At 47.1% G+C, this 22,521-nt stretch overlaps 1 protein-coding gene across 2 annotated transcripts in view; it reads right to left on the reverse strand.

Moving 5' to 3' along the window:
- Positions 1 to 22,521, reverse strand: part of OCA2 (OCA2 melanosomal transmembrane protein) — a 1,377,074-nt gene that overhangs the window by 305,047 nt on the left and 1,049,506 nt on the right. For both annotated transcript variants that reach the window (XM_069636602.1, XM_069636601.1), the window contains one exon: positions 10,698 to 10,757. In XM_069636602.1, coding sequence (XP_069492703.1) covers positions 10,698 to 10,757 — 60 coding nt within the window. The remainder of the gene's footprint in view (positions 1 to 10,697; positions 10,758 to 22,521) is intronic.

The following is a 22,521-nucleotide window of genomic DNA, read 5'->3' on the forward strand; positions in this document are numbered from 1 at the left end:
TTCACAGACGACCATCACACCACAAGGCAAGGATATACCAGGGCTTTGACTCTTGTAAAAACAAAAATACTCTAGCACCTGCCAATCTGAGACTCCCATGTGGGATCAATGACATCTGGAAATCACACAGCCTCCACCTGAAAATAGTACTCCTTGCCCTGATGAGTTTGAGTTTAGGATCTCCAAGACGGATACGTTTTTTGCATATACATTTTGAAGTGAAAGAAAAACTTGTACACTTCTCACATTTGCCATTTTTAATACTTTCATTATGCCAAACATGCTCTTTAAAGTTCATGCAGTTTTGCTTTTTTACAAAATTCGTCTAGGTGTGCTTTTCTTTTTAAGCGCCTTTGCACCCAATGTAAGCGGTGCTACTGTCATGTCTGATTACAGTTCCTGTTTCTTTATGATCTTCAAGGTCGCCATCCAATGAGGTAAGGTCGCTGGGAATGGGTGGTTGTATGATCCTGGGACACTTCTGCCTTTTATTTAATGTTTACTGTCCCACTTCCGGTAGGATCACAACTTTAACAGAGTCAGTAACTCTCCACTACCCATCCCAGAATTCCTTCAACATTCTGGACCTTTAGTGCTTGAGAAGGGCCCAACTGGTCAAGGTGACTAGTTTTCTGTGCCATAGGTACACTGTGTCTGCCGCCCAAAACTGGAGCACAGCGACTAGATGTAAATCCGTCTCTAGTAACATGATCAGCAGAAGATACTGCGAGAATTATTCAGCAGGGATGTATACATAGGATGCTGCATAGTGGCTGTACCTAGGGAATATGCAACTGCACACGCACTTGATGGTTGGAGAGAAGAGATGGAAAACGGAACAGTCTGTTCTGTTATAACAGTCCTGAGCCTGGAAACATTTAGGACATTGATCATTATTGGATTCAAGACTTTCTGTAGAGAAACGCAAGGATCACTACTATGAGTGATTCAAAGTTGAGTCTAATGCACTCCACTGAATTGCAGCTCAGCCAACATGTTCTTACTTTCCGGGAATGCTGGTAGCTAATCTCTGTTGCAGTTTTCCATTTTGAGGAAGGCGGGGAGGCAAGGGAGATCATGGAGAGAGCAGGACCTTATGTCCATCTGGCCCATCCTGTTGAGACCTTTCCTTCCCCACCTAGCAGAACCTCTAGAAAAACAGAAATCAATGGAGGAAACGGTGAAGGCCACTGTGGATGCTTCTTAAATAACAAATCGAAAAAAATGACACCCAAATGGAAATCAGGAAGGAACCACCAATCATGAACATCGGGATAAGTATGAATTCCCACATTGCTCAAATATTTGAGTGGAGCAAAAGCAGACTACAACCTCTGCTAGAGAAGATTGATATATTTCACAAAAATCCCCCCATTGTGTGAGGGTGGGAAGCAATCAAAAAAGCCACACCTATGTTATGTTAGGCTACTGTGCAAGGCAATGATATCTGCCTTAATGCCAGTAAGACTGAGATTCTCCTCATCAGCACACCTGCTCCCTCCTTTCCTGTCACTCTCTGGCTGGCCTCTCGTGGCCCTCTTCCTGTGCTCATCTATGAGGCTAAAAACCTCGAGGTCATCTTCGACTCCACACTCTCCTTCTTTCCTCACATCTCTGACGTCTCTAAGAAGTCACACTACCAGCTCCACCTCCTCAGAGGTATTCTTCCTTTCCTCTCCTTCCCACAGAAGCTCACTTTCTCCAGTGTCTGGTTCTGAATCTGCCTGCCTCTACTCTCGGCCCTCTGCAACTTATTCAGAACAGGACTGTGAGACTTGTCCTTGGCCTCAAGCCCAGGGATCATCTCTCTCCAGGACTGAAATCCCTGTGCTGGCTCCCAGTGGCTGTGAGGATTAAGTTCAAAACCCTCTGCATTGTCTACAAGGCTTTCTGGGGCCTGGGGCCTCAATACCTTCAACTCTCTCTTCCTAAATATCTTCCTTCTCGAGCTCTTCGATCATCCGCCTCCAACTCCCTCAGGGTCAGTCGCTTTTCCAAGTAACGAGTTGGTGGTAGATTTCTCTCTTCGGCTGGGGCCTCCCTCTGGAACAGCCTTCCTGACTCACTGAAACTTGAGGAGAACCATCTCCGGTTCCGGAAGCACCTCAAAACCTTTCTCTTTGCTTCTGCTTTTTCTCCTCCTCTCTCCTGCTGAACCTCTGGCTGAAACTGCATTGGTGACCTCGCCACCCTCTGATCTTGGTCCCAGGTCCCCTCCACCGCCAGTCGCACACCCGCACTGCCTTCCTGGCAACCCCCGCACTCGTGACTGTTGCTGTACCCCTACAGTCCCTCTACCAGCACTGACACTGGATGACTGCGCTTATCCTTGTACTTGCCACCAGCTGGCCATACTTACTTTTGTTATTACTCTATTATCCCATGTACTGCACTCTCCCCTCCTCCTCTCCCTTACACTTTCCCCTTCCCCCCTCTCCATCCACTTGCGCGATCTGAATGACACCTGGCCTAGTTGGATCCCTGTTTTTCTCTCCTATGTTCCCCCTTCCTTGCCTCGTCGCGCCTTGAAACAGTTATGTATAGGCGCGTTATAAATGCCATATATCATACTGACAGGATTTGTAAAGTACCCCTGTACCCTCATGGCATTGATGATCCTCTGACGTTATTGCCGAATCCTGGAATTTGGGATCCACTACAGCCACCGACCTGGGCAAAGGACTCTGGCACAGATGAATCAATGCGACTGAAAGAACAAAGATCTCTGTAGGCCTGGGAATGCAAACGCAAGCCCCACCATGAAATAAAGAATTTAAAGGCATAGGAGTAATCCGGAAAAAAACACAATGTGGGAGAAAACGTGTGCAAGGCAAGGAACCCATCCCCCAAAGTAAAAGGCATCCAAATATTCCTTGAAGACCATTTTGGCATTATAACTGGCACACAAGAGAAGGCAAAAAAATAAGTTACCTCTCGGAACCCAAATCCAACCAGCGAAACGAAAAGCCTCATTTATGCCAAACCCACGCTCCTAAAGCCCAGCTCTCAAATGTTAACACAGACAGAACCCTGGAACAAAAAATGACGGCTCTTACATCTCACTGCAATAAGGAAAACTTCTATAAGACACTATCCGAAGTGAAAGATTAAAGAAACCGGAGAACAGAATAACCAAAAAATAAGGAATAAACCACCTGAGGCACTATACAACAAAACTTTAGATTGGCAAAAACCTTAAAAAAAGAGAAAAAAAACAAGGCTTCTGAAGGAATACCCTGACTACAAGATCTCTCCGCAGAGTATGCATCAAGTAACTTACTGGCGATTATAAATTGTACAATCTTTGACTGTGGCAAAGGAAACCTACCAGAAATATGAAGCAGGGAGGTCCTACAAGAAACAAGCAGAAACAGAAACCGAGACCCCAAAAATAATTCCCCACTCCGCACCATCTCTCTGCTAAGGATCAAGGCATAACAGTGCCAAATTATCATCCCTTTCACTGACCGTTCCCATCAACCCAACCACCCATAAAACCCCCAAGTGCACATTATCAGGTATATGTTGCCACCCCATCCCCTTTTTGACTAAAATAAATTAAAGTGGTAAAACAAATAGATCTCCCTTTGCCCTTCTCTGGCCACTGGCAAAGTCCCACCATAACATCTTGAAGCTACTAATCTCCCACGTGTTTTTGTTTACACACAGCTTGGGCTCTACTGTTCGTGTGCATTTCCATAAATCGATGTGTTTTAATAAAAATAGTTGTTTGCAGTTCGATTGGGCATCTTGATAGTCGTGGGACGCGTCACTGCAGACAGAAATGCACATACTCTGTTGTGAGATGCAGTACCACACCAGTCCGTGAATAAGGAGTCTAAAAGTGACCATGAAGGACTCTTTCATGCCATGTGGAAACATCGCTGCCGAATTGGGCCCGATTGGCTGTAGTGCAGCTTGCACACCCCAGCTGAAATGCATGGACGTTGCAATCCTACAGCGACGTGTTGAAATTAAAAGTGATTTTCTTTAGGGAGAGCAATGTAGAGGCTTAAGTCAGTCAACTGGCAACATTATTGTGGTCAAGTCTTCCATAAGAGGCATTTAAGGTTGAGTTTCCCCTTATTTATCGATATGTGGTTTAGTTTATGAATGTTTATTTTCGAAATAGCCAAGTATGGAGTTCTGTTGGTGTCCCCGTACAGGAGACACCCCAAAGTCCTACATAAATCCCAGGACTGAGTTCTTTGACCTATAATCTACTGGTGGACAGGTTTATGTTTTCTGTCCCCTTCCTCCTTGTAGGGTCTCCCACGATAAGTGAACGGAGCTTTCTTCTTACAATCATAGAGTCAAGTAGATGTGTTTTATAGAGTCCATATGGTGTCACCTTTATCGGAAGCATGGCTCCCCTTATATACTCCTCAGCAGTAGCGCATAAGGAACAAGTTACTTACCTGTAACTGTTGTTCTCCAGCATGGGTCTGGCATGGATTCACATGCTCATGAATATTCCCCGTCGTCAGGCTGGGAATCCTCGGTAAAGAAAAAACCAGTATCAGTTTCGTTTCTGATCTGTCTTTCGTAGTAACAACCAATCACTGGTCTCTGCGTCATACTGACCACAGCCAATGACTGCCCTCTACCTAAGCACCGCCTCTGGCAGCCATCTTCAGATTTGGAAGCACGTGAAGTGGCAGTATGACCAAGTGAAGAGCCGCAGAGGGGTAGGCGGGAGGGTTCGCATGTGAATCCATGCCAGACCCATGCTGGAGAACAACAGTTACAGGTAAGTAACTTGTTCCTTCTCCAGCATGGGGTCTGGCATGGATTCACATGCTCATGAATAAAGAATACATAGCAGTACACACATGCACAACCACGGGAGGTGGCAAAGGCTCAACATTAAGCATTGCATCAAACTCAACATTAAGCATCTTACCTCCTCACCAGGCTCACCTCAGGCGAACAGGTTGCGCAGCACTGCTTGGCCGACCCTGGACTCCTCCCTGGAATCCCGATCGACGCAGTAGAACTTCGTGAAGGTGTGCGTCGACCTCCACGTAGCAGCCCTGCATATGTCCAGCAGGGGCACACCAGAAAGGAACGCCGTGGTAGCTGCGATCGCTCTGGTGGAATGGGCTCTCGGACGGCCGGGCAGCGGTCGGTTTGCCAACCGATGACAGTACATGATACAGCCGGAGAGCCATCTGGAAATGGAAGCCTTCGAGAGAGCCTTCCCCTGATTGACAGGTCCAAAGTTCACAAAGAGTTGTGACGTCTTCCGAAAACACTTCGTGCGGTCCACGTAGAACTTCAGCGCTCTAGCCACATCCAGCGAGTGCAAAGTCCTCTCAGCCGGCGACGAAGGCGACGGGAAGAATACAGGCAACACCAAGGGTTCGTTGAGATGGAAGTCCAACGGTACCTTGGGCATGAAGGAGGGGTGCGTCCTGAGCACCACCCTCGTGTCGTGAAAAGTGAAGTACGGGGCCTTGCAGGAAAGGGCCTGGATCTCTCCCACCCGTCGTGCGGAGGTGATGGCCACAAGAAACGCTGTCTTCCACGACAGAAACTTCAACGGGGCCGAGTGCAGAGGCTCGAACGGAGGTCCCATGAGCTTGGTCAGCACCACGTTGAGCTCCCACGCCGGGGCCGGAGCCTTCACCGGCGGGAACGATCTGAACAGTCCCTTCATGAACTCTTTCACCAGACGATGAGACCACAAGGACGTCCGTCCCGTGGTCCTGGTGTATCGGGAGATCGCAGCCAGATGAATCTTGATGGACGCGTGTGCCAGTCCAGCTTTGGCCAGCGTCAGCAGGTACGGCAGAACTTGGGGAGCCGTAATCCGTAGAGGGTTAATCTTCTGTGCGTGGCACCAGACAGAGAACCTCTTCCATTTGTGTCCGTAGCATTTAAGAGTCGAGGACGCCCTGGCCTTTGCAAGAACCTCTCTGCAGTCGGCCGGTATGTCGTATCCTCCAAACTCTAGCGCTGCAGGAGCCAGGCCTGCAAGTTCAGCGATTTCGGGTCCTGGTGGAGGATGGCGCCTCCTTCCCTGGAGAGCAGATCTGCGTCCACCGGCAGCTTGATTGGCGGGGACGCTGACAAATCCAGAAGGTCCGGGAACCATATCTGCCTCGGCCACGCAGGTGCGACGAGGATCATCCTGCACCGTGACCTCTTGAGCTGGTTGACGAGCCGGATTAGCAGTGGCAAAGGAGGGAACGCGTAGAGGAACAGGCCCTCCCAGGGGAACGAGAAAGCATCGCCCATGCTCCTCGCCTGGGGAAACCTGCTGGCGAACCTCCGGCACTTGGAGTTCGTCGCCGTCGCGAACAGGTCGATCTGGGGAGTGCCCCACCGTCGGAAGAGGCGATCCACTAGATCCTGCCGTAGTTCCCACTCGTGGCACGAGCGCAGCTCCCTGCTGAGTGAGTCGGCGATGGTGTTTTTTATCCTTGCCGGATGAAACGGCACCAGAAACATCCCTTGGGCGACTGCCCAATGCCACAGGTCCTGCGCCTCCTTGGACAGTGCTGGGGACCTGGTTCCGCCCTGTTTTCTGATGTAAAACATGGTGGTGGTGTTGTCGGTGAAGATCCTCACCACCTTGCCCTTGAGGGACGGAAGGAAGGACCTGAGGGCCCAAAACACTGCACGGAGCTCCAGGACGTTGATATGTAAAGATTTCTCCATCGGGAGCCAAAGGCCCCTTGCGTGTAGATTTTCGGTGTGCGCTCCCCACCCTTCCAGGGAGGCATCCGTGGTCACTGTCTCCTGGTGGGCTGGGGTCTGGAAGTCCATGCCCGCCGTCAGATGCGCGCGGGTGTCCCACCACCGGATCGCTCGTCGGAAACTCTCGTCGAGTGTGATCCTTTCCTCGAAGCTGCCCGTCGTTTGGATCCAGCGCGCGTCCAGGAACTCCTGCAACGGGCGCATCCGGAGCCTGCACATGGGAATGAGGTAGATGCAGGAAGACATCATTCCGAGGAGGGACTTGATGGACCTCACCTTGGCCGCGTCGGCCACCAACATCCGTTGCACCTTGCCCAGGATGGTCCTGGTCCTCTCCTCCGACGGGGAGGCCAGAAGGGACACTGTGTTGAGCCTCGCTCCCAGAAACAGAGCGTCTTGCGCGGGTACCAGGTGGGATTTGGCGTAGTTCACGGAGAATCCCAGGTCCGTGAGAAGTTGGACGGTCCTTGCCGTGTGAACCACGGCGAGCTCCCTCGTCTTGGCTCGGATGAGCCAGTCGTCCAGGTAGGGGTAGACGTGGATCCCCTCGCGGCGCAGCTGCGCCGCCACCGGTGCGAGGCACTTGGTGAACACCCTGGGTGCCGACCGTAGACCGAAGGGGAGGGCTTTGAACTGGTAATGACGCCCTTGGACCACAAACCTGAGGAATTTTCGGTGCCCCTTTAGGATGGGAATATGGAAGTAGGCATCCTCCAAATCCAACGACGACAGGAAGTCTCCTTCCTCCAGCTGACCCAGGACGTGCTGGAGGGTGACCATCCGAAACTTTTGCGCCTTGATGAACTTGTTCAGACGTCGCAGGTCCAGGATGGGGCGCCATCCCCCCGTCTTCTTCTTCACGAGGAAGTATCTCGAGTACACTCCGGAGCCCCGAAGTCTCTTTGGGACGAGTTCGATGGCGCCCTTCCTGAGCATCGCCTTTACCTCCAGGAGAAGTTGAGGGACGTGAAGTTCTTTCCTGGCCACGGGGGCGACGCGTGGACACCTTCTTTGAAACTCGAGCGCGTGGCCCCGGGCCAAGGCGTCCAGCACCCAACGGTCGGTGGAGATGGACTCCCACACGCTGACGAAGCTCGCCAGCCGGCCTCCCACCGGGGTGCTTCGGTGGGGGCCCGACCCCACGGTCGGTTCAATCCTGCTTGGACGAGGCTTTGCCGCCTCGACCTCCTTGGCGACGACGGCGGAGTCCGCCAGACTTGCCTCGTCCTCTGTAGGCCTCCTGAGACGACGAGCGGGCCGCTTGACGGTAGGTGGAGAAACCGCCGCCGGAACCTTTGGAGGCGCCCTTGCCTCCGCTGCTCCGAAAGGGCGTCCGTCGTTGCTGCAGAACTCCCAGGGCCCGGGCCGTCTCAGTGTCCGCTTTAATGGCCTGAAGGGAATCGTCCACTGTTTTGCCAAACAGGTTGTTCCCATCGAAGGGCATGTCCAGGACTCTGGTCTGAACGTCTTGACGGAAGTCCGTAGCCTTGAGCCATCCACGCCGCCTAAGGCAAACGCCGTTGCCCAACTGGCGGAACCCAGTGTCGGCTATGTCCGTCGCAACGGTAATGGCGTGGTCCGAAGCCCCCTCACCTTCCTGCAGGATCTCCAGGGCCTCTGTCCTCTTGTCGTCCGGCAGGAAGTCCAGCAGGGGAGCCAGTTTGTACCAGAGCTCCCTGTCGTAGCGGGCCACGATAGCCAAGGCGTTGGCCGCTTTAATCGTCGTCGCTGCCGACGAGATGACTCTGCGTCCCATAGCGTCCAATTTCTTTCCCTCACCGTCCGGTGGGGAAGTCGATGTGGAGGCCGCACCCCCCCCCCGCTTTCTTCCTGGCCGCCGCGGAGACGACGGAGTCCGGGGTAGGCTGCGCCCGGAGGCACAGGGGGGCCGTGTCCGGGACCCGGTACTTCTTCTCGTACCCAAATGTCGTCCAATAGAGGCACTGAGAGGACCGTCTTCCTCTTGGCCTTGCGCCGCTGATAAAGGAAACCTTCCTTCTTCTTCTCCTCAGGGCAGAGTTGAAAAAGCTCGGATGCCCTGGAGATCATGGAGTGGAACGATCCAATCTCGTCGGGCGGAGAAGCCCTGGTGGGAGGCGACGACGGTACATCCTCGTCGTATACCTCGTCGTCCGTACCCGTCGCTGCCGTGTCAGTCCCTGTATCATCCCCTCGGGTGGACGGGGAGGAGGCTGGAAGGGGCGCGACGGCTGAAAAGGAGGCGGAGGGTGGATCCTTCTTTTCTTGGTAGGGGGAACACCAGAAGGTCCCGGTTCTGGGTCCCCCGACGGGAGAGGTTCCGTCGGCAACGGTAGTCTCGTCCTTATCTCTGAGCATAAGGACTGTATAGCCAACAAAATGGCCGCCGAGTTGTCTCGCGGCGCTGGCAGAGGGGAATCCGACGGGCGATCAGGGACCCCGTCGGTACCCTCGACGATGTCGTCGTCACCTGCGTCGGGATCCATCCCGACGGGTCGGTCTTCTTCCACGCCGAGGCCGTGGCTTAAGACTTCGACCAGCTCCTCCTCCGAGGTTGAGGCCGAATCTACGACGACCCCCTGCCCCCCCTTTTTCTTCCCCACGGGGGATTTCACGGGGGTCCTATCGATGGGCACAAAAGATGACTCCCTCCGAGGTGGCAGGGAGACTCTGAGCCCCGAGGTCGCCACCACTGGTGTAGCCTGCACAGGCTGAGCCAGGGCCGCCGCGACAGTTTCGATAGAGGGCTTGGCCGGATGGATTAAGGCTTTCACCACCTTAGGTGCGCTCACCGCCTTATCCTTGAGGGGGGGGACACCGCCTCGCTCCCCCTCCGATGGGGCCATCGAGCTCGACCGGGGCCTCTCCAGGAGCTTCGCCGGGTGCTCGGCCTTCCTCTTACCCGACCCAGAGCGTTGGCTCGTGGTTGATGGTGCCGGGGAGGGTGCGCCCTGCCTGGCGACCGTAGAGCCCGACCGTTCGGCGCTCCCGGTGCCAGCGGACAGCGGACTCGCGGTGCTTGGCCTTATGTTGGACCCCCGTCGCCGGGGCGTCCTCAAAGGACTTAGAAGACCGCTCAGATTTCTTCTTCTTCTCCTCGCCGGACGGGCTCTTCCCTTCTAGCCAGTTGGCGAGACGTTGATGGCGGTCCTTCATGGTCCGCTCCGACATGTTGCCGCAAAACGCACAGTCCTTCTCCACGTGCGTCTTGTCCTCATGTAGGCAGTAGAGACAAAAGGAGTGTTCGTCCTCCTTGAAGACGTTCTGCAGCTGGCATCCAGGGCAGACCCTGAACAGCTTTCCGGGCGTCGAGCTTCCCTTCTCCTGGGCCATGACCGGGCCTGAGAAACTTCTGGAGTCCTCCAAAAGCGTAGCTCGACGAATCTTCACCCTTGAGGGGCGCAGACGAATCCGACACGGGTCCCCGTTGATCGGATAGTGAGTCGGTGGAGCTTGAGGCTCTTTTGACCGAAAAAACGAAGTTTTTGAGAAAAAAACGTGAAAAAATAAAACTAACGCTCGAGAGCAATAGCACGAGGATCCCAACACATGAACGTGCGGTAAAAATCTGAAGATGGCTGCCAGAGGCGGTGCTTAGGTAGAGGGCAGTCATTGGCTGTGGTCAGTATGACGCAGAGACCAGTGATTGGTTGTTACTACGAAAGACAGATCAGAAACGAAACTGATACTGGTTTTTTCTTTACCGAGGATTCCCAGCCTGACGACGGGGAATATTCATGAGCATGTGAATCCATGCCAGACCCCATGCTGGAGAAATAATCAATTGCAGAGACAAGTTATAAGAAGAAGCAAGACATGCACACACAAACAAAATCACGAATGCAGAATGTCTATGCACTTGTAGATGAGATAAGCAGTCATCGTGACACTGAAGTATGAAATAAAAGGATCAGGTATTAAACATTCATTTCTGAAAGCAGGTCACTCAAGCCAGTTGGCACTTAGGGAACGACATGAGTTATTTTCAGTCAAAACAGTCATCTCAATAAATGTACCTTTATTAATAGTGCTGTCTGTTCTCCTATGAAATCAATCAAGTGCAGATGAGCCAAAGCCTAGGGGAGAAGACAAAAAACAGGAAGTGATTTAAACGAGTGATGAAATCTCACCAAGGCACAACATTGAATACACAGACATAGCCATGGGACGCAGAGCAAAGTTTGCGAAGGCGTGTGTGCTTAAAAGGAGTTGAAAGAGTGAATGGACACAGTGATGGGGTTTCCATTACACTGGATCAAAACCACTTAGAGTGATTGCTTTCAGATTGTCTTTTAGATCGTGTATGAAACATGTTATTTGCCTTCAGCACGAATACCAAATGCGTCTTGCCTTCAGGATATTGCCAAAAATGTAATATTTTTTACCTTGCGTTTTCGCTATGGCAAGAAATCCTCAATCTAGCCTTGCCTCGGCCATAAATTCAGGAAGGTCATAATCTCAAGTGATAAAGACCCCCCCCCCCCCGAAGGTCTATAAGTAAGGCTATTAGCCGCACTTGGTGGTAGTAGCAACACACGTTTTGGAGTTTTCGTCATCAAGTTAATAATAGTGCCTTAAGAGTGAGTAACGTAAATAGGCAAACTGAATTAGTAAATTAAATGTGGTTTTATTTTGTAGTATTTCAAAAACATGGTTGCCTTCATAAGTTATAAATCCTATAGGAAGGGTGGGCACTGCTTGTGTACTTGAGTTTTGATTCAATGTTTCTTCATGTGTTTTGGGGCACACCTTGAGGCCTTGGCACAAGGTTATAAGATCCAAACAAAAAGAAGAATCAGAACTTAATCTGATCCTAGGTGTGCTCGCTCCCAGCTCTCCTGATTGGAGTTGCTTTACTTCTGAATATCTTCAATAATGTTCACATCAAAACAGAGATTAGATTCACAGTTTGTGTGAGATTGTGAAGATTCTTGTCTTCCACTTTATTTATAAGGCATAGGCGTTCCTTAATTTCATAGTGCCAACAAATTTCTTAGCCAATGCATTTCGGACATGTGTCCGTCTTCAGGGCTCCTAGGCACTAAATGTTTATCATATTATATCAAACAAAAAGTAAATGTTTAACATCATCGATCGAGCGATTCCCATATTTTATCCCAAAAGGAAGGTCACAATATAATATCATTCCCCCATATTAGGCCATAACAAGTGTATTTTGTCACAACAAATATGCAAAGTTTTATTCAGTAAATGTAACAACATACCGTTTCATGTCCGTATCCAGATTATCCAAATTCAAGAAAATAGACAAACAAACATGACCACATAAAGATGAATAATAATGAGTCCATTCACTCAGTGATATGACAATATGTATTTAGGTGTCAACTCAGTTCATAGTATGTGTTCCGTGTACCTGTATTCCAAAAAGGCACTGTCTGCGTCCTACATGTTGTCACTGTGCTAAGCCTCCTTTCACTCTAGTCACCGTGGTATATTAAAGCAACCTGTTAGTTAAATAAAAGTAACCCAGACGTGTTTACTTCTGCTTTATGCATAGTTATGCGTTATTTCATTGCTAACTTGTTTGTCCCCCTTAGCAATCCCCTCTTGGCTTACCTTCGTCACCCCATACATCCGTGATGGATCTTGCCTCGTAAAGTCGGCATCTACGGCAGGCGCTGGTTTTCTAACTTGTTCACTATCGTAACCTAGAAACTCGCGCATGCACAGGTTGAGCAAGGAAAGTTACTTTCACTTTCTTCCCGCTTACGAGTGCCCAGCCATAGTGCTGTTTTGCTTGTGAAACTGTAGGTGTGCGGTACACCCCATATGTACCGTGTCTTTGTGGGTGTTTCTATGACAGGGTGTTGTTCCCACATAGGTCACGTGTGTGTGGGAATTATTCGGAGCATTATTCGCTATTCTGCTCATGTGTTTAAATGCAAAAATGGAATATATCTTCCACTTTGTATTTGGACAATAACCATACACTGTAACTAAATACATATCATCAATCATAATCAAGTCATGAACGCAAAAAAATGGAATACAACTTCCACTTTGTTTTTGGGAAATCGCTATGTCATACTCCACATTTGAACTAAATACATATCCTTGGTCTTTAGTATAGGTTAGCATGTGTGTGTTCGATCACTCTTGGTGTCCTATAAACAAACACCTGCTTCACTGAGGGGTGTGTTATGGCAGGAGCATCAGCTTCTGCCTTGGGTCCCGCTTGAACCAACGTACCTCACGGGAAAGCACCCCCACAGTATGTTCAACATATTTTTTTTAATCAGTCTCTTTAAAATAACATAGATATTGGGCGTTTTTCATCTCCAAGTGTACATCCTTCACAGGAAGCATACATAGTTAGTCTCTTTGTTGATCCCGTCTGATTTTAACAAGTCCAAGTCCACTAGTAGCACCGCTGGGTTACTGGCAACCTCGTAATGAGTTTAGTTTAGTTTATTACTTATATAGCGCACCTAACCCAAGGGTTACTGGGCGCTTGTACTTGAAAACATAGATTACATAGTAGTTTACTACTATGGTACAGGCCACATGTAAATTCGTTAACGCCTCCCTCCGGAATTACACGGTTCCAGATGACTTGAAGCAGGCTTGGGTTACCAACACCCCTTTCCTACTAAAGATATTGGATCGGGTTGCCTATATTCAATTGGCTCAACATCTTAACTCCCACCCCATCCTTAACCCCTTTCAATCATGGTTTAGACAAAGCTTCGGTACCGAGACCTCGTTACTGGATCTCAAGTCACAATTGCTCCAAAGAATGGACAATCAGAAGGTCTCTCTCCTTATCTCTTTGGACCAATCGGTAGCGTTCGACCTTGTCGACCATGCCATATTGGCAGAAAGGCTCATGTCAGTAGCCAACTGCTCGCGGGCCGCCACTAATTGGCTACTCTCCTTCCTATCTAACAGATCTAGTAGAGTATGTGCCCATAATGCTAAAGCCCCGTCAATTCAGATACACTTTGGTGTACCTCAAGGAGCCAGCTTGTCACCTTGTATATACAACATCTTCATGACTCCCTTCTTTGCCTACCTTGCTCAGGAGGGCATTCTATTCTCTAACTACGCAGACAACACCCAATGTGTCATCCCTCTCACTGGGCAGCATGACCAGGATGAAAGAGAACTTAACCTCATCTTCACCATTATTGAACTTTGGATGATGTGGAATAATCTCGCTCTTAACAGTGGAAAGACGGAACTCATGGTCGTGGCCTCTGATAGCATCCTGGCTAAATTAGACCCAGCCTATAAACACTTTCAGCTTGGAGATGCTTTAATCCCCACTCTTCCCAAAGTAAAGATTCTGGGGGTGGTTCTGGACCAATCACTCACCATGAATTCTTATGTCGCCAGCACGGTGTCTTTCGCTACCTATTAGATCAAATTGCTATCCTACCTGCGACCACTTATCTCTCAACCTAATGCAGAGTCCATCGCTCGTGCTATTATAGGTTAAAAATTGGATTACTGCTGCAGTCTATTAGCAGGTGCCAGCAAAAAGACCATCAGCTACCTTCAGGTGGTTCAAAACGGAGCCGTCGGAGCTATTTCAGGTCTTGCCCATAGAGCACATGTATCGGAGGCACGCCGCGCCTTGCACTGGTTGCCTGTGGAGGCGCGCATTACCTTCAGACTCATGGTCATCACCTTTAAATGCCTTAAGGGCACCATGCCCACCTACCTACAAAGGTAAATAGGAATAAAACCCAATCTCAGAAATCTGCGCTCCAATAATCAGAACATGCTTCACCAACCTAAAGTCAAAACCAAAAAAGCACAATGGGGTGCTTTCGCCTTTGCGGCACCGGCTATTTGGAACACCCTACCAGGCCAGCTGAGAAACTCTGTAGCCCTGAGCAACTTTAAGAAGGACTTAAAAACCTTCCTCTTCAAGTAGTAGTATACGATCCTGAGCCTATATTTCTCGGTTCCCGGTTCTCAAGGTCTCCTCTTTTCTGTTTTTGTTCTGTCTGCGCCCTCACACCTACGGGTTTATGGTTGCGCAATATAAATGCAATAAAGTAAAGTAAAAAGTTTACACAATAGGTACATAATAAGATATAGTTGATAACAGATTTACAGTTATAGTTGAAGGATCACAACGCAATAGAAAATGTATTTACAAATAGATTCAGTCTGGCATGTCCTGACTTTATGGCGAGCGAGATTACAGTCAACCCGAGTACATGTAGGTCAGCAGTAGCTAGGGTGTGTAATCATAAAATGATGTTCCGTTTGTTTGTGCAGTATATACATTATATGTAGTTTAAGATGTGGGAATTAGTGTAGTGTGCTAGATGGTGGTTTGGTGAAAAAGCCAAGATTTTGTCTTGGATCTGAAGGCCCAAAATGAGGTTTCAGATCTAATGGTTGGTGGAAGTGCATTCCAGCATTTGGTCGCGAGCACTGCAAAGCTGGATCATCCAGCGGTTTTCGGTTTGTAGTTAGGGATGGTAAGTCGGTTCAGATAGTTGGATCTGGTAGGTCTGTTGCACTGGGTTCGGGAGAATTTGTTCGGGAGGTATTTTGGGCTGTGTTCGAGAGACATTTGTGCGTGATGACTAGCAAACGTAATGTGATTCTATCGCGTACAGGTAACCAGAGTGCATCCCTCCTGATGGAGGAGATGTGGCAGGATCATGGAATGTTTAGAGCTGATCATAAAGTGTTGTTTTGCAGGACTGGGAGTTTAAGGTCTGTGAGGAGGAACCGAGGAATAAGGTGTTACAATAGTCCAACTTTGAGAGGATCAGTGCTCTGGCTAGTGTTAAGAGGCTACTGGTTGATAGGTAGGGTTTACATGCATTTATAAGTTTGTTGGTGTGGGCCGTGATGAATGCTGTGATGGTCACTTGATTTTTAAGGGATAGAGTGGAGTCCTAGTAGACACTAAGTGTTCTGACTTCACTAGAGAATTTTATGGCATTTCCAACAATAATGAAGGCAGAATAGCGTTTGTCTAGTTGGTTAAGGCGGGCTTGGGAGCCGATGATGAGTTCAGTCTTGTCATCATTTAAACAAAGACTGTGGGTGGCCATCCATGCTTGGATCTCTAGGTATATGTTGTTGATCATTTTAGTATCCTTTATGTAGCAAGCAGTCAGCGTGATGAGGATCTGGGTAGGTGACACCCAGATTCTCAAGGCGATCAAAGAGAGGCTTGGTAAATATATTATAGAGTGTAGGAGAGACAAGACCCTTGCAGCACTCCACAGTTCATGGGCTCAGGCGGGGCAGATGCTGAGGGTGAAAAGACCCTGGTGGTTCTGTTTGAGAGGAAGGATTGTATCCAGCTAGCGGCGTTCGGTGAGAAGGCTGCTGCTCAGGTTAGGTGCTTAGTCAGGATTTTATGGTAGAAAAGGTCGAAAGCTGCTGAGAGATCCAAAAGTAGAAGGATGTCTAGTTTGCCCTTGTCTTTTGATTCGTCCATCTGTATCTTTAGATCAAAACAATCTGTCTCAGTGCCGTGTCTGGGTCTAAACCCAGACTGCCGTAGACCTAATAAATCATTATCTTCCAAATGTTTCTGAATTTGGAGATAGGCTACACGGTCTAGAATTTTTAGAAGGAAGGGGACTGTAATTATAGGCCTATAATTGGTGGGGACGCTGGGATCTAGGTTCGTTTTTTTTAGAAGTGGTCTGATCTATGCTTCTTTGAGGTTATCGGGTACTGAGCAATTTTTGAAGGATGAGTTTATGAAGGCTGTGATGAACGGTGCTAGTTCTCTGGCGCCATCCTTGATGATCGAGGCTAGACATAGGTCACCTTGACAGTTTGAAGGTTGTATGCCAAGAATTATATTTTCTACTTCCTTGATAGAGACTGGTGTAAATAAGAAGAGGGTACATAGTGGGCTTTGGTGTGCTTGGGATCAGATGATGATTTTTGCGTTAGTGGGCAAGTTATTTTTTTAATTAAATTTTATTTTGTAGTAGTGCTATTTCATCTGATAGTGCCAGGCGGTGTCTTTCAGGCATGTGTCAGCAAGAGGAGCTGGTGACTAATTCCCTAAGTATAGTAAAAAGTTCCTTAGTATTTGATTTAGCGTTCTGGATTCTTTCATTGTAGATTTCCCTTTTGGTGTTATGAATAGGTTTTGACTGCAGTAATAAAATTGTATTTATTGGTGGTGGAAGGTGAGTTTGGCTTTTTTCAAAGCTTTAGGACAGCAATCTTGTTTATTGCTTGTTCAAAGGGTATTGTTGTACCTTTCCACTAGAAGTGCAGGGTCTCTGTCAACATTAGGTGAGTTGATTATGGGCTGTAGCAGTGGTAGTAGGTGTTCTATAGTTAGGTTAGGCTTGTTCCTGGACAGGGTGGAAGGGGTAAGGGTAACCCCTATGTGGATGGTAGGTTTCTCATGTATAGAGAATGTGATGCTGTGGTGGTCTGACCAGGCAAGTGGTTGCGTTTTTAGGATAGTGGTGGGGCAGTTGAGGTCTGCCAACCAATCTAAAGTCTTGCCTTTATTATGGGTAGGTTAATGTTAAGTTTGAATTCGAGTTGGGTGATGGTGTTCTCAAGAGTGGAAGCGTTTGTGTCTTTCGGGTCGTGAAGTCCAAGGCTAGTATGATGATCTGTGAACTAGGTTTAGTGTTTTGTGTTAGGAGTGTGGATGTGTCATCCTCAAATGAGGATATGGGGCCCGGCGGCCGGTATATGAGGTGTCGAAGTAAAGTCTGGTTGGGTGTAAGAGGTAGTTTAAATGAAAGTAGCTCAGCAGACGGTAGTTTTGTGCTGGAAAACTCTCTCAACCTGAGGTGGGTTTGGCAATGAATCCAATGTCGCCACCCTTAACTATGGCTCTATCGGCTCTGATGATGGTGTAGTTGTCAGAGAGCGCTAAAGTTACCGCAGGTCCAGAGGCTGGGTTAAGCCATGTTTCAGATATGGCTACAAAATCCAGTTGGTTGGATGTAATGTAGTCAGCAATGTCAAGGGCATGGGCTGCTAACGATCGGGCGTTGATAAGGGCTCCTTTGATACCTGGGGATGCAGGTGCATGTCGGTGAGGTGGGGCGGGGCGGGCGGAGTGCAATCTGACCCTATAGGTATCGGGTAATAATATCGCCACATATATGGTCGCCATAAATAATATCGCCGGGAAAACGTTGTGGCGATATTATTTGGGTGACCATATATATGGTGACAGGGGCAAAAAAAAAAATAAAAAAAATAAAAAAAAGAAATTGGGGGTTGCGGGGTGTCCCCCGCATGTTCCATGCAATAATGTTGCCACAAAAAACGACAATTTTTCGGTGATATTTGTGCATGCCGATATTTTTGTGGCGACATTATTACATGGAACCACCCTATGTTGGTAGGTAAGTGGATATTGGAGGGTTTCCTTGGGGGTGGAAATCCTGTTTTTGATTCCTTGGGGAGGAAGTGAGATCCTAATCTAGTATTCCTGGTTGTAAGTGGACATGGGATCAATGGAGTAGGTGGGGAGACAAAGCGTCAGATCCATTCCTCTGGGACCAATGGCGTTAGGTCAGTATGAGTGGATGATAATTTCAAGCTCGCAAGTTCAGGATGAGAGCTGGGTAGATGGTGGAAGATTAGTGAGAATGATAGTGTGGGGAGGGGGTAGAAGAGTGGCCATTATGAGGAAGGTTCTGTAAAGAATGGCCATTCAGAAGATTGCTGCGTATAGAGTAGTGGGATACATGGGCATTTCAGTATTCAGTAGTATGAGGCTAGGAGCAGCTCAGTAAGTCAGTATAAGTCAGTGAGCTATGCAGTATCAGTGCAACGCTAAGAGCAGCAAAATAGAATAGGTCAGTACAGGGCTGTGCACAGTACAGTAATAGTAGCACGCTAGGAATAACACAATATCAGTGCATTGCAATAGGTCAGTATCAAGCTAGGAGCAACACAATATGTCAGTACTATGCTACGAGTAGTAAAGTAACAGTGGCATGCTAGGAATAACACAATACCAGTGCAGCACTGGGTGTGCAATAGGTTGGTACCAAGATATGAGCTAGAAGCAACACACTATGTCAGTACAAAGCTGTAGTAATACAGGCTATGAGCTAGGAGCAACACAATGTGTCAGTACAAGGCTGTAGTAATACAAGCTATGAGCCAGGAGCAATACAGTATGTTACGACAAGGCTGTAGTAATACAGGCTATGAGCTAGGAGCAACGCAATATGTCAGTACAAGGCTGTAGTGACACAGTATCGGAGCAACGCTAGGTGAAATGCAATAGGTCAGTACAAGGCTATTAGCAGTACAATAACAGTGGCACGCTAGGTATAACACCTTATCATGCAGCGCTATGTGCAATGCAACAGGTCAGTAAGCACCTGGCTAGGGGCAACATATTATGTACAGTGCAGGTATAGTTCTACTACCATGATGTAAGGTCATGAGACAGGGATAGTGCTGGGATCAGCAGCGTGTGTTAGTACAATGCGTGACAATATGAATGTCGCATAGATTGGGTACCAAATGCGGATGGGATGCAAGGGTTTTGGTGAGTGGCAATACGAGAGCAGAGAGTGCCGTGAGTCGAGTGCCAATGCATGCCAGTAGTGTTAGAGGCAATGATGACAGACAGCATAGCAGAAGGGATGGAGTATGAGGCCCAATACCATTAGTTATTGACTGCAATCTATTCCTATTGGCTGAGAGGAGGTCAATGACAATTTCCATGTGCTAATAAAGTATGATGCACAACCTAGGTATGCACACTCTTACAATTGCCTTCTATGATAAATATGCGATTGTATGGTGAGGTTGAGTTGCCATATTTCATGTATCGATCATTGGTTAGTGGTAAACAAAGGCACCCAATCCTCAACCATCTAATCTGAGCAGAGTAAAAATACAAGCTTCTCAAGAAAACATGAGGAATACAGAACTCCATCGGATTCCGGTACAGGCTATGAATAAGCATATTCTATACATTTTATTGTAGACAAGCATGCAAAACAAATTAATTTATAAATACACTTGCGGAAAGCGTTTGAAAGCTATGTTCCAAATAGGATTGGGTTCCATTATGCACAGATAAAGGCCCTCTTCTCAAACCCTCAAATTACTCTGAGCTATGAATGTAACATTCAAAAATCTCCACGACCCATTGTGCAACAGGACAGTGCTTTTTTCAATTGTGGAGCTTACTTGGAAAAAAAACAGTACATTTTCAAATGTGAAAGACATTTTCTTTAATTCCCTATTCATCAGGAGTCAAAAATGTTAAGTTGAAATGTCATAGCTTTTCAGCAAACCGCAGGCCAAAGGTTTCTCTTTAGAATGTTTTTGTGGAAGGCTGCGGGCAGAGGAAGTAGGGGCCAGTCATTTGGTAATAATATTCGCTTCCTTTTTTAATTTTCATTACGTGTGTTGTAGCATAACTGCTTTCCACACAGGATTAAAAAGGAAAAAGAAAAATTACGACAGATGTAACAAAATAAAAGAAAGGAAATTACAACAAATACGAAAATAAATACAATTTTCTAAGAACTATACATATTTCAGACAAGATAAATAACATTACACAAGTTTAGAAGGGCAATAATCAACATAGTCGATCTCCCTGATAGAGCGCACTTCAAGAATATACCTGGGTCTTAAAATTGAGACATAAGTATGACCTGTCCCAGATAGTTCTTGTATATCTGCTGCAGTGCACTACAAGACGTCAGCAAATGGCGTGTACTCGCCACGCAGTCACTATTCTTGCAAAGTCTGCATATCCAATCCTCTGTAGGAATCTTCAGTCTGGAGCTAATCACCATAAGTGATGGCAATAGATTGAAGCAGAGATGCAAAAAGACCCTATGTAGCAATGGGCAAGGGCAGTCTTTCAGATACTTCTGGGGGTTGTGCAAGGGTGGTATTTTATATATCAGGTCTAGATAGGATTTGCGCTTAGTAACGTATTCAATGTTCTTCTTCCAGTTCCATAATTCAGCAGATTTTTTTTACTCGTTGAATTAAAAGCAAAGTGGGAATATTCCATTCTCACCTGGGGAAGCACCATTGCCCAATCAGGTTGCTGGAACATGAGGCAAGAACATACATTCTCTGCCCTCTGTGCCAGCCATCCAAGGCCCTTCCCTCAGTGGCTGACGGGCTGTTATCGGCCATGTTCGGCACCCTGCCGGGCGGTGAAAGCAATAATCTGGCCAAACGGCATACTTGACCTAATAATCTCTACTAGATTTTCACTTCTTGTTTTAGTAATTTTATACAAAGAATACTATGTGTTAGTTGGACCAAGAAAGATAATTAAATGAGCCTCAGTTTCTCTCTAATATGTTCGACAGGGATGCAGTTAGGAAGACCCAAAATGGTAGGCCATAATTTGCCTTCAATCTTCTTCAAGAATTTTAAGGTTAATTCTTGATACGTTTCAAGGCCATAAAGTATCACCATAAAGTATCAGAGGAGTAATACTTTGATTATATACTTTAAACGTACCTTCTAATAAGAAACTACAATAGTCTATTATACATCTTCTAACTGCATGATGTTGATTTTTTTTTGTCTTTTCCTCAATTATATTATAATTTAGACTATGAGGCATAAGTATGTGTAATGCTCGAACTGCTCAATATTGTGTTATTCAATTAGCCATGTGTTCTTTATTGCTTTGTCTTGGCATTTATTGTATGCCATAACTTTAGCTTTGGCAGTTTCTTTCAAGATTATTTTCTTTATAATATTACATTAGTGCCAACATAGATCTTTTAAGATCAGTTGGAGTTTGGTTGCTTATTATTGTATCGTCAGCATAGCTGAGCCATGATACATGTACTGATCCTATCTTGGTGGGCATGGGGAGTGTTGCTGGTGGTCTCCATAACTCTAGACATGTCAGCCATGTATAGATTAAAAAGGATGGGAGCGAGAAAGCATCCCAGCTTCAGACCTGACCTCGTTTTAATCAGGCTAAATAGCGTGCCTGTCATATTTAAATCGATATATAACACTAGTGCTAGTACATAGCTATTTTCTTAAGTTTATACAATGTTTAGGAAACGTCTTGGAATGTCAGAGCTAATTTCTTCCATACGATTTCCCTAGCCACTCTATCAAAGGCAGAGCTGATGTCAACAAATGTGGAATATATACGAGGATACAGATCCTTCTTTGCTTGTTGTGTTAATAGTTGAAACATATATGAAAATGCTGTGCATTATGGAGAGCAACTGTTACGAAATCCTTTTTGGGAAGGATGCAACAGCTTCTGTTGCAAGACCCCTTAGCAATATACTAGCAAACACTTTCCTAGGACAAACTAACCTTGCCAGCAGCCTGTAATTATTTTGGTTATTCCACTCACCTTTCTTATAAGCTTGGATAAGTAAGGATTGTCCCCATGTGTCAGGTAAAGAGTTACTATCCTAAATATTCCTGAATAACATATGAAGGATTCTTGACCGGACCTCTGGATTTCCTATAAAAACAATATTGGCTGTCCCGTCAGGGCAATGTGATCTCTAAGGTTGTAGTGTTTTTTTGATCTTACAGATGTATTCACTAGGTTATATTCATCTCCCTGACTGTGGTATCCTGGCCTGCTTGGGATCCATTATACTTTTCCTCAATATATATTGGCCATTCTCGTTCTGTTACCGGGTTCAGTTCAAGGTTTGACTGGGAGTGCTTCTGAGCGTGGCCAATGCGCCATCATGTTTTTGTGTCATTACTTTTGAATACATTCAACATCAATTGCTACCTGGCCATTTCAATAGACCTCTTATGTGTTCTGAAACAGTTTTTATAAGTCATCTTTGTATTATGTATTGTTTGCTTACGCACCGGGGACTGGTGGGAGGGACATCATTTTTTCCCATGAAGTATCGTCCACCA

Source organism: Ambystoma mexicanum, chromosome 7p, assembly GCF_040938575.1.
Source record: "Ambystoma mexicanum isolate Mex_15411 chromosome 7p, UKY_AmexF1_1, whole genome shotgun sequence".
In the NCBI taxonomy this organism is placed as follows: Eukaryota; Metazoa; Chordata; class Amphibia; order Caudata; family Ambystomatidae; genus Ambystoma; species Ambystoma mexicanum.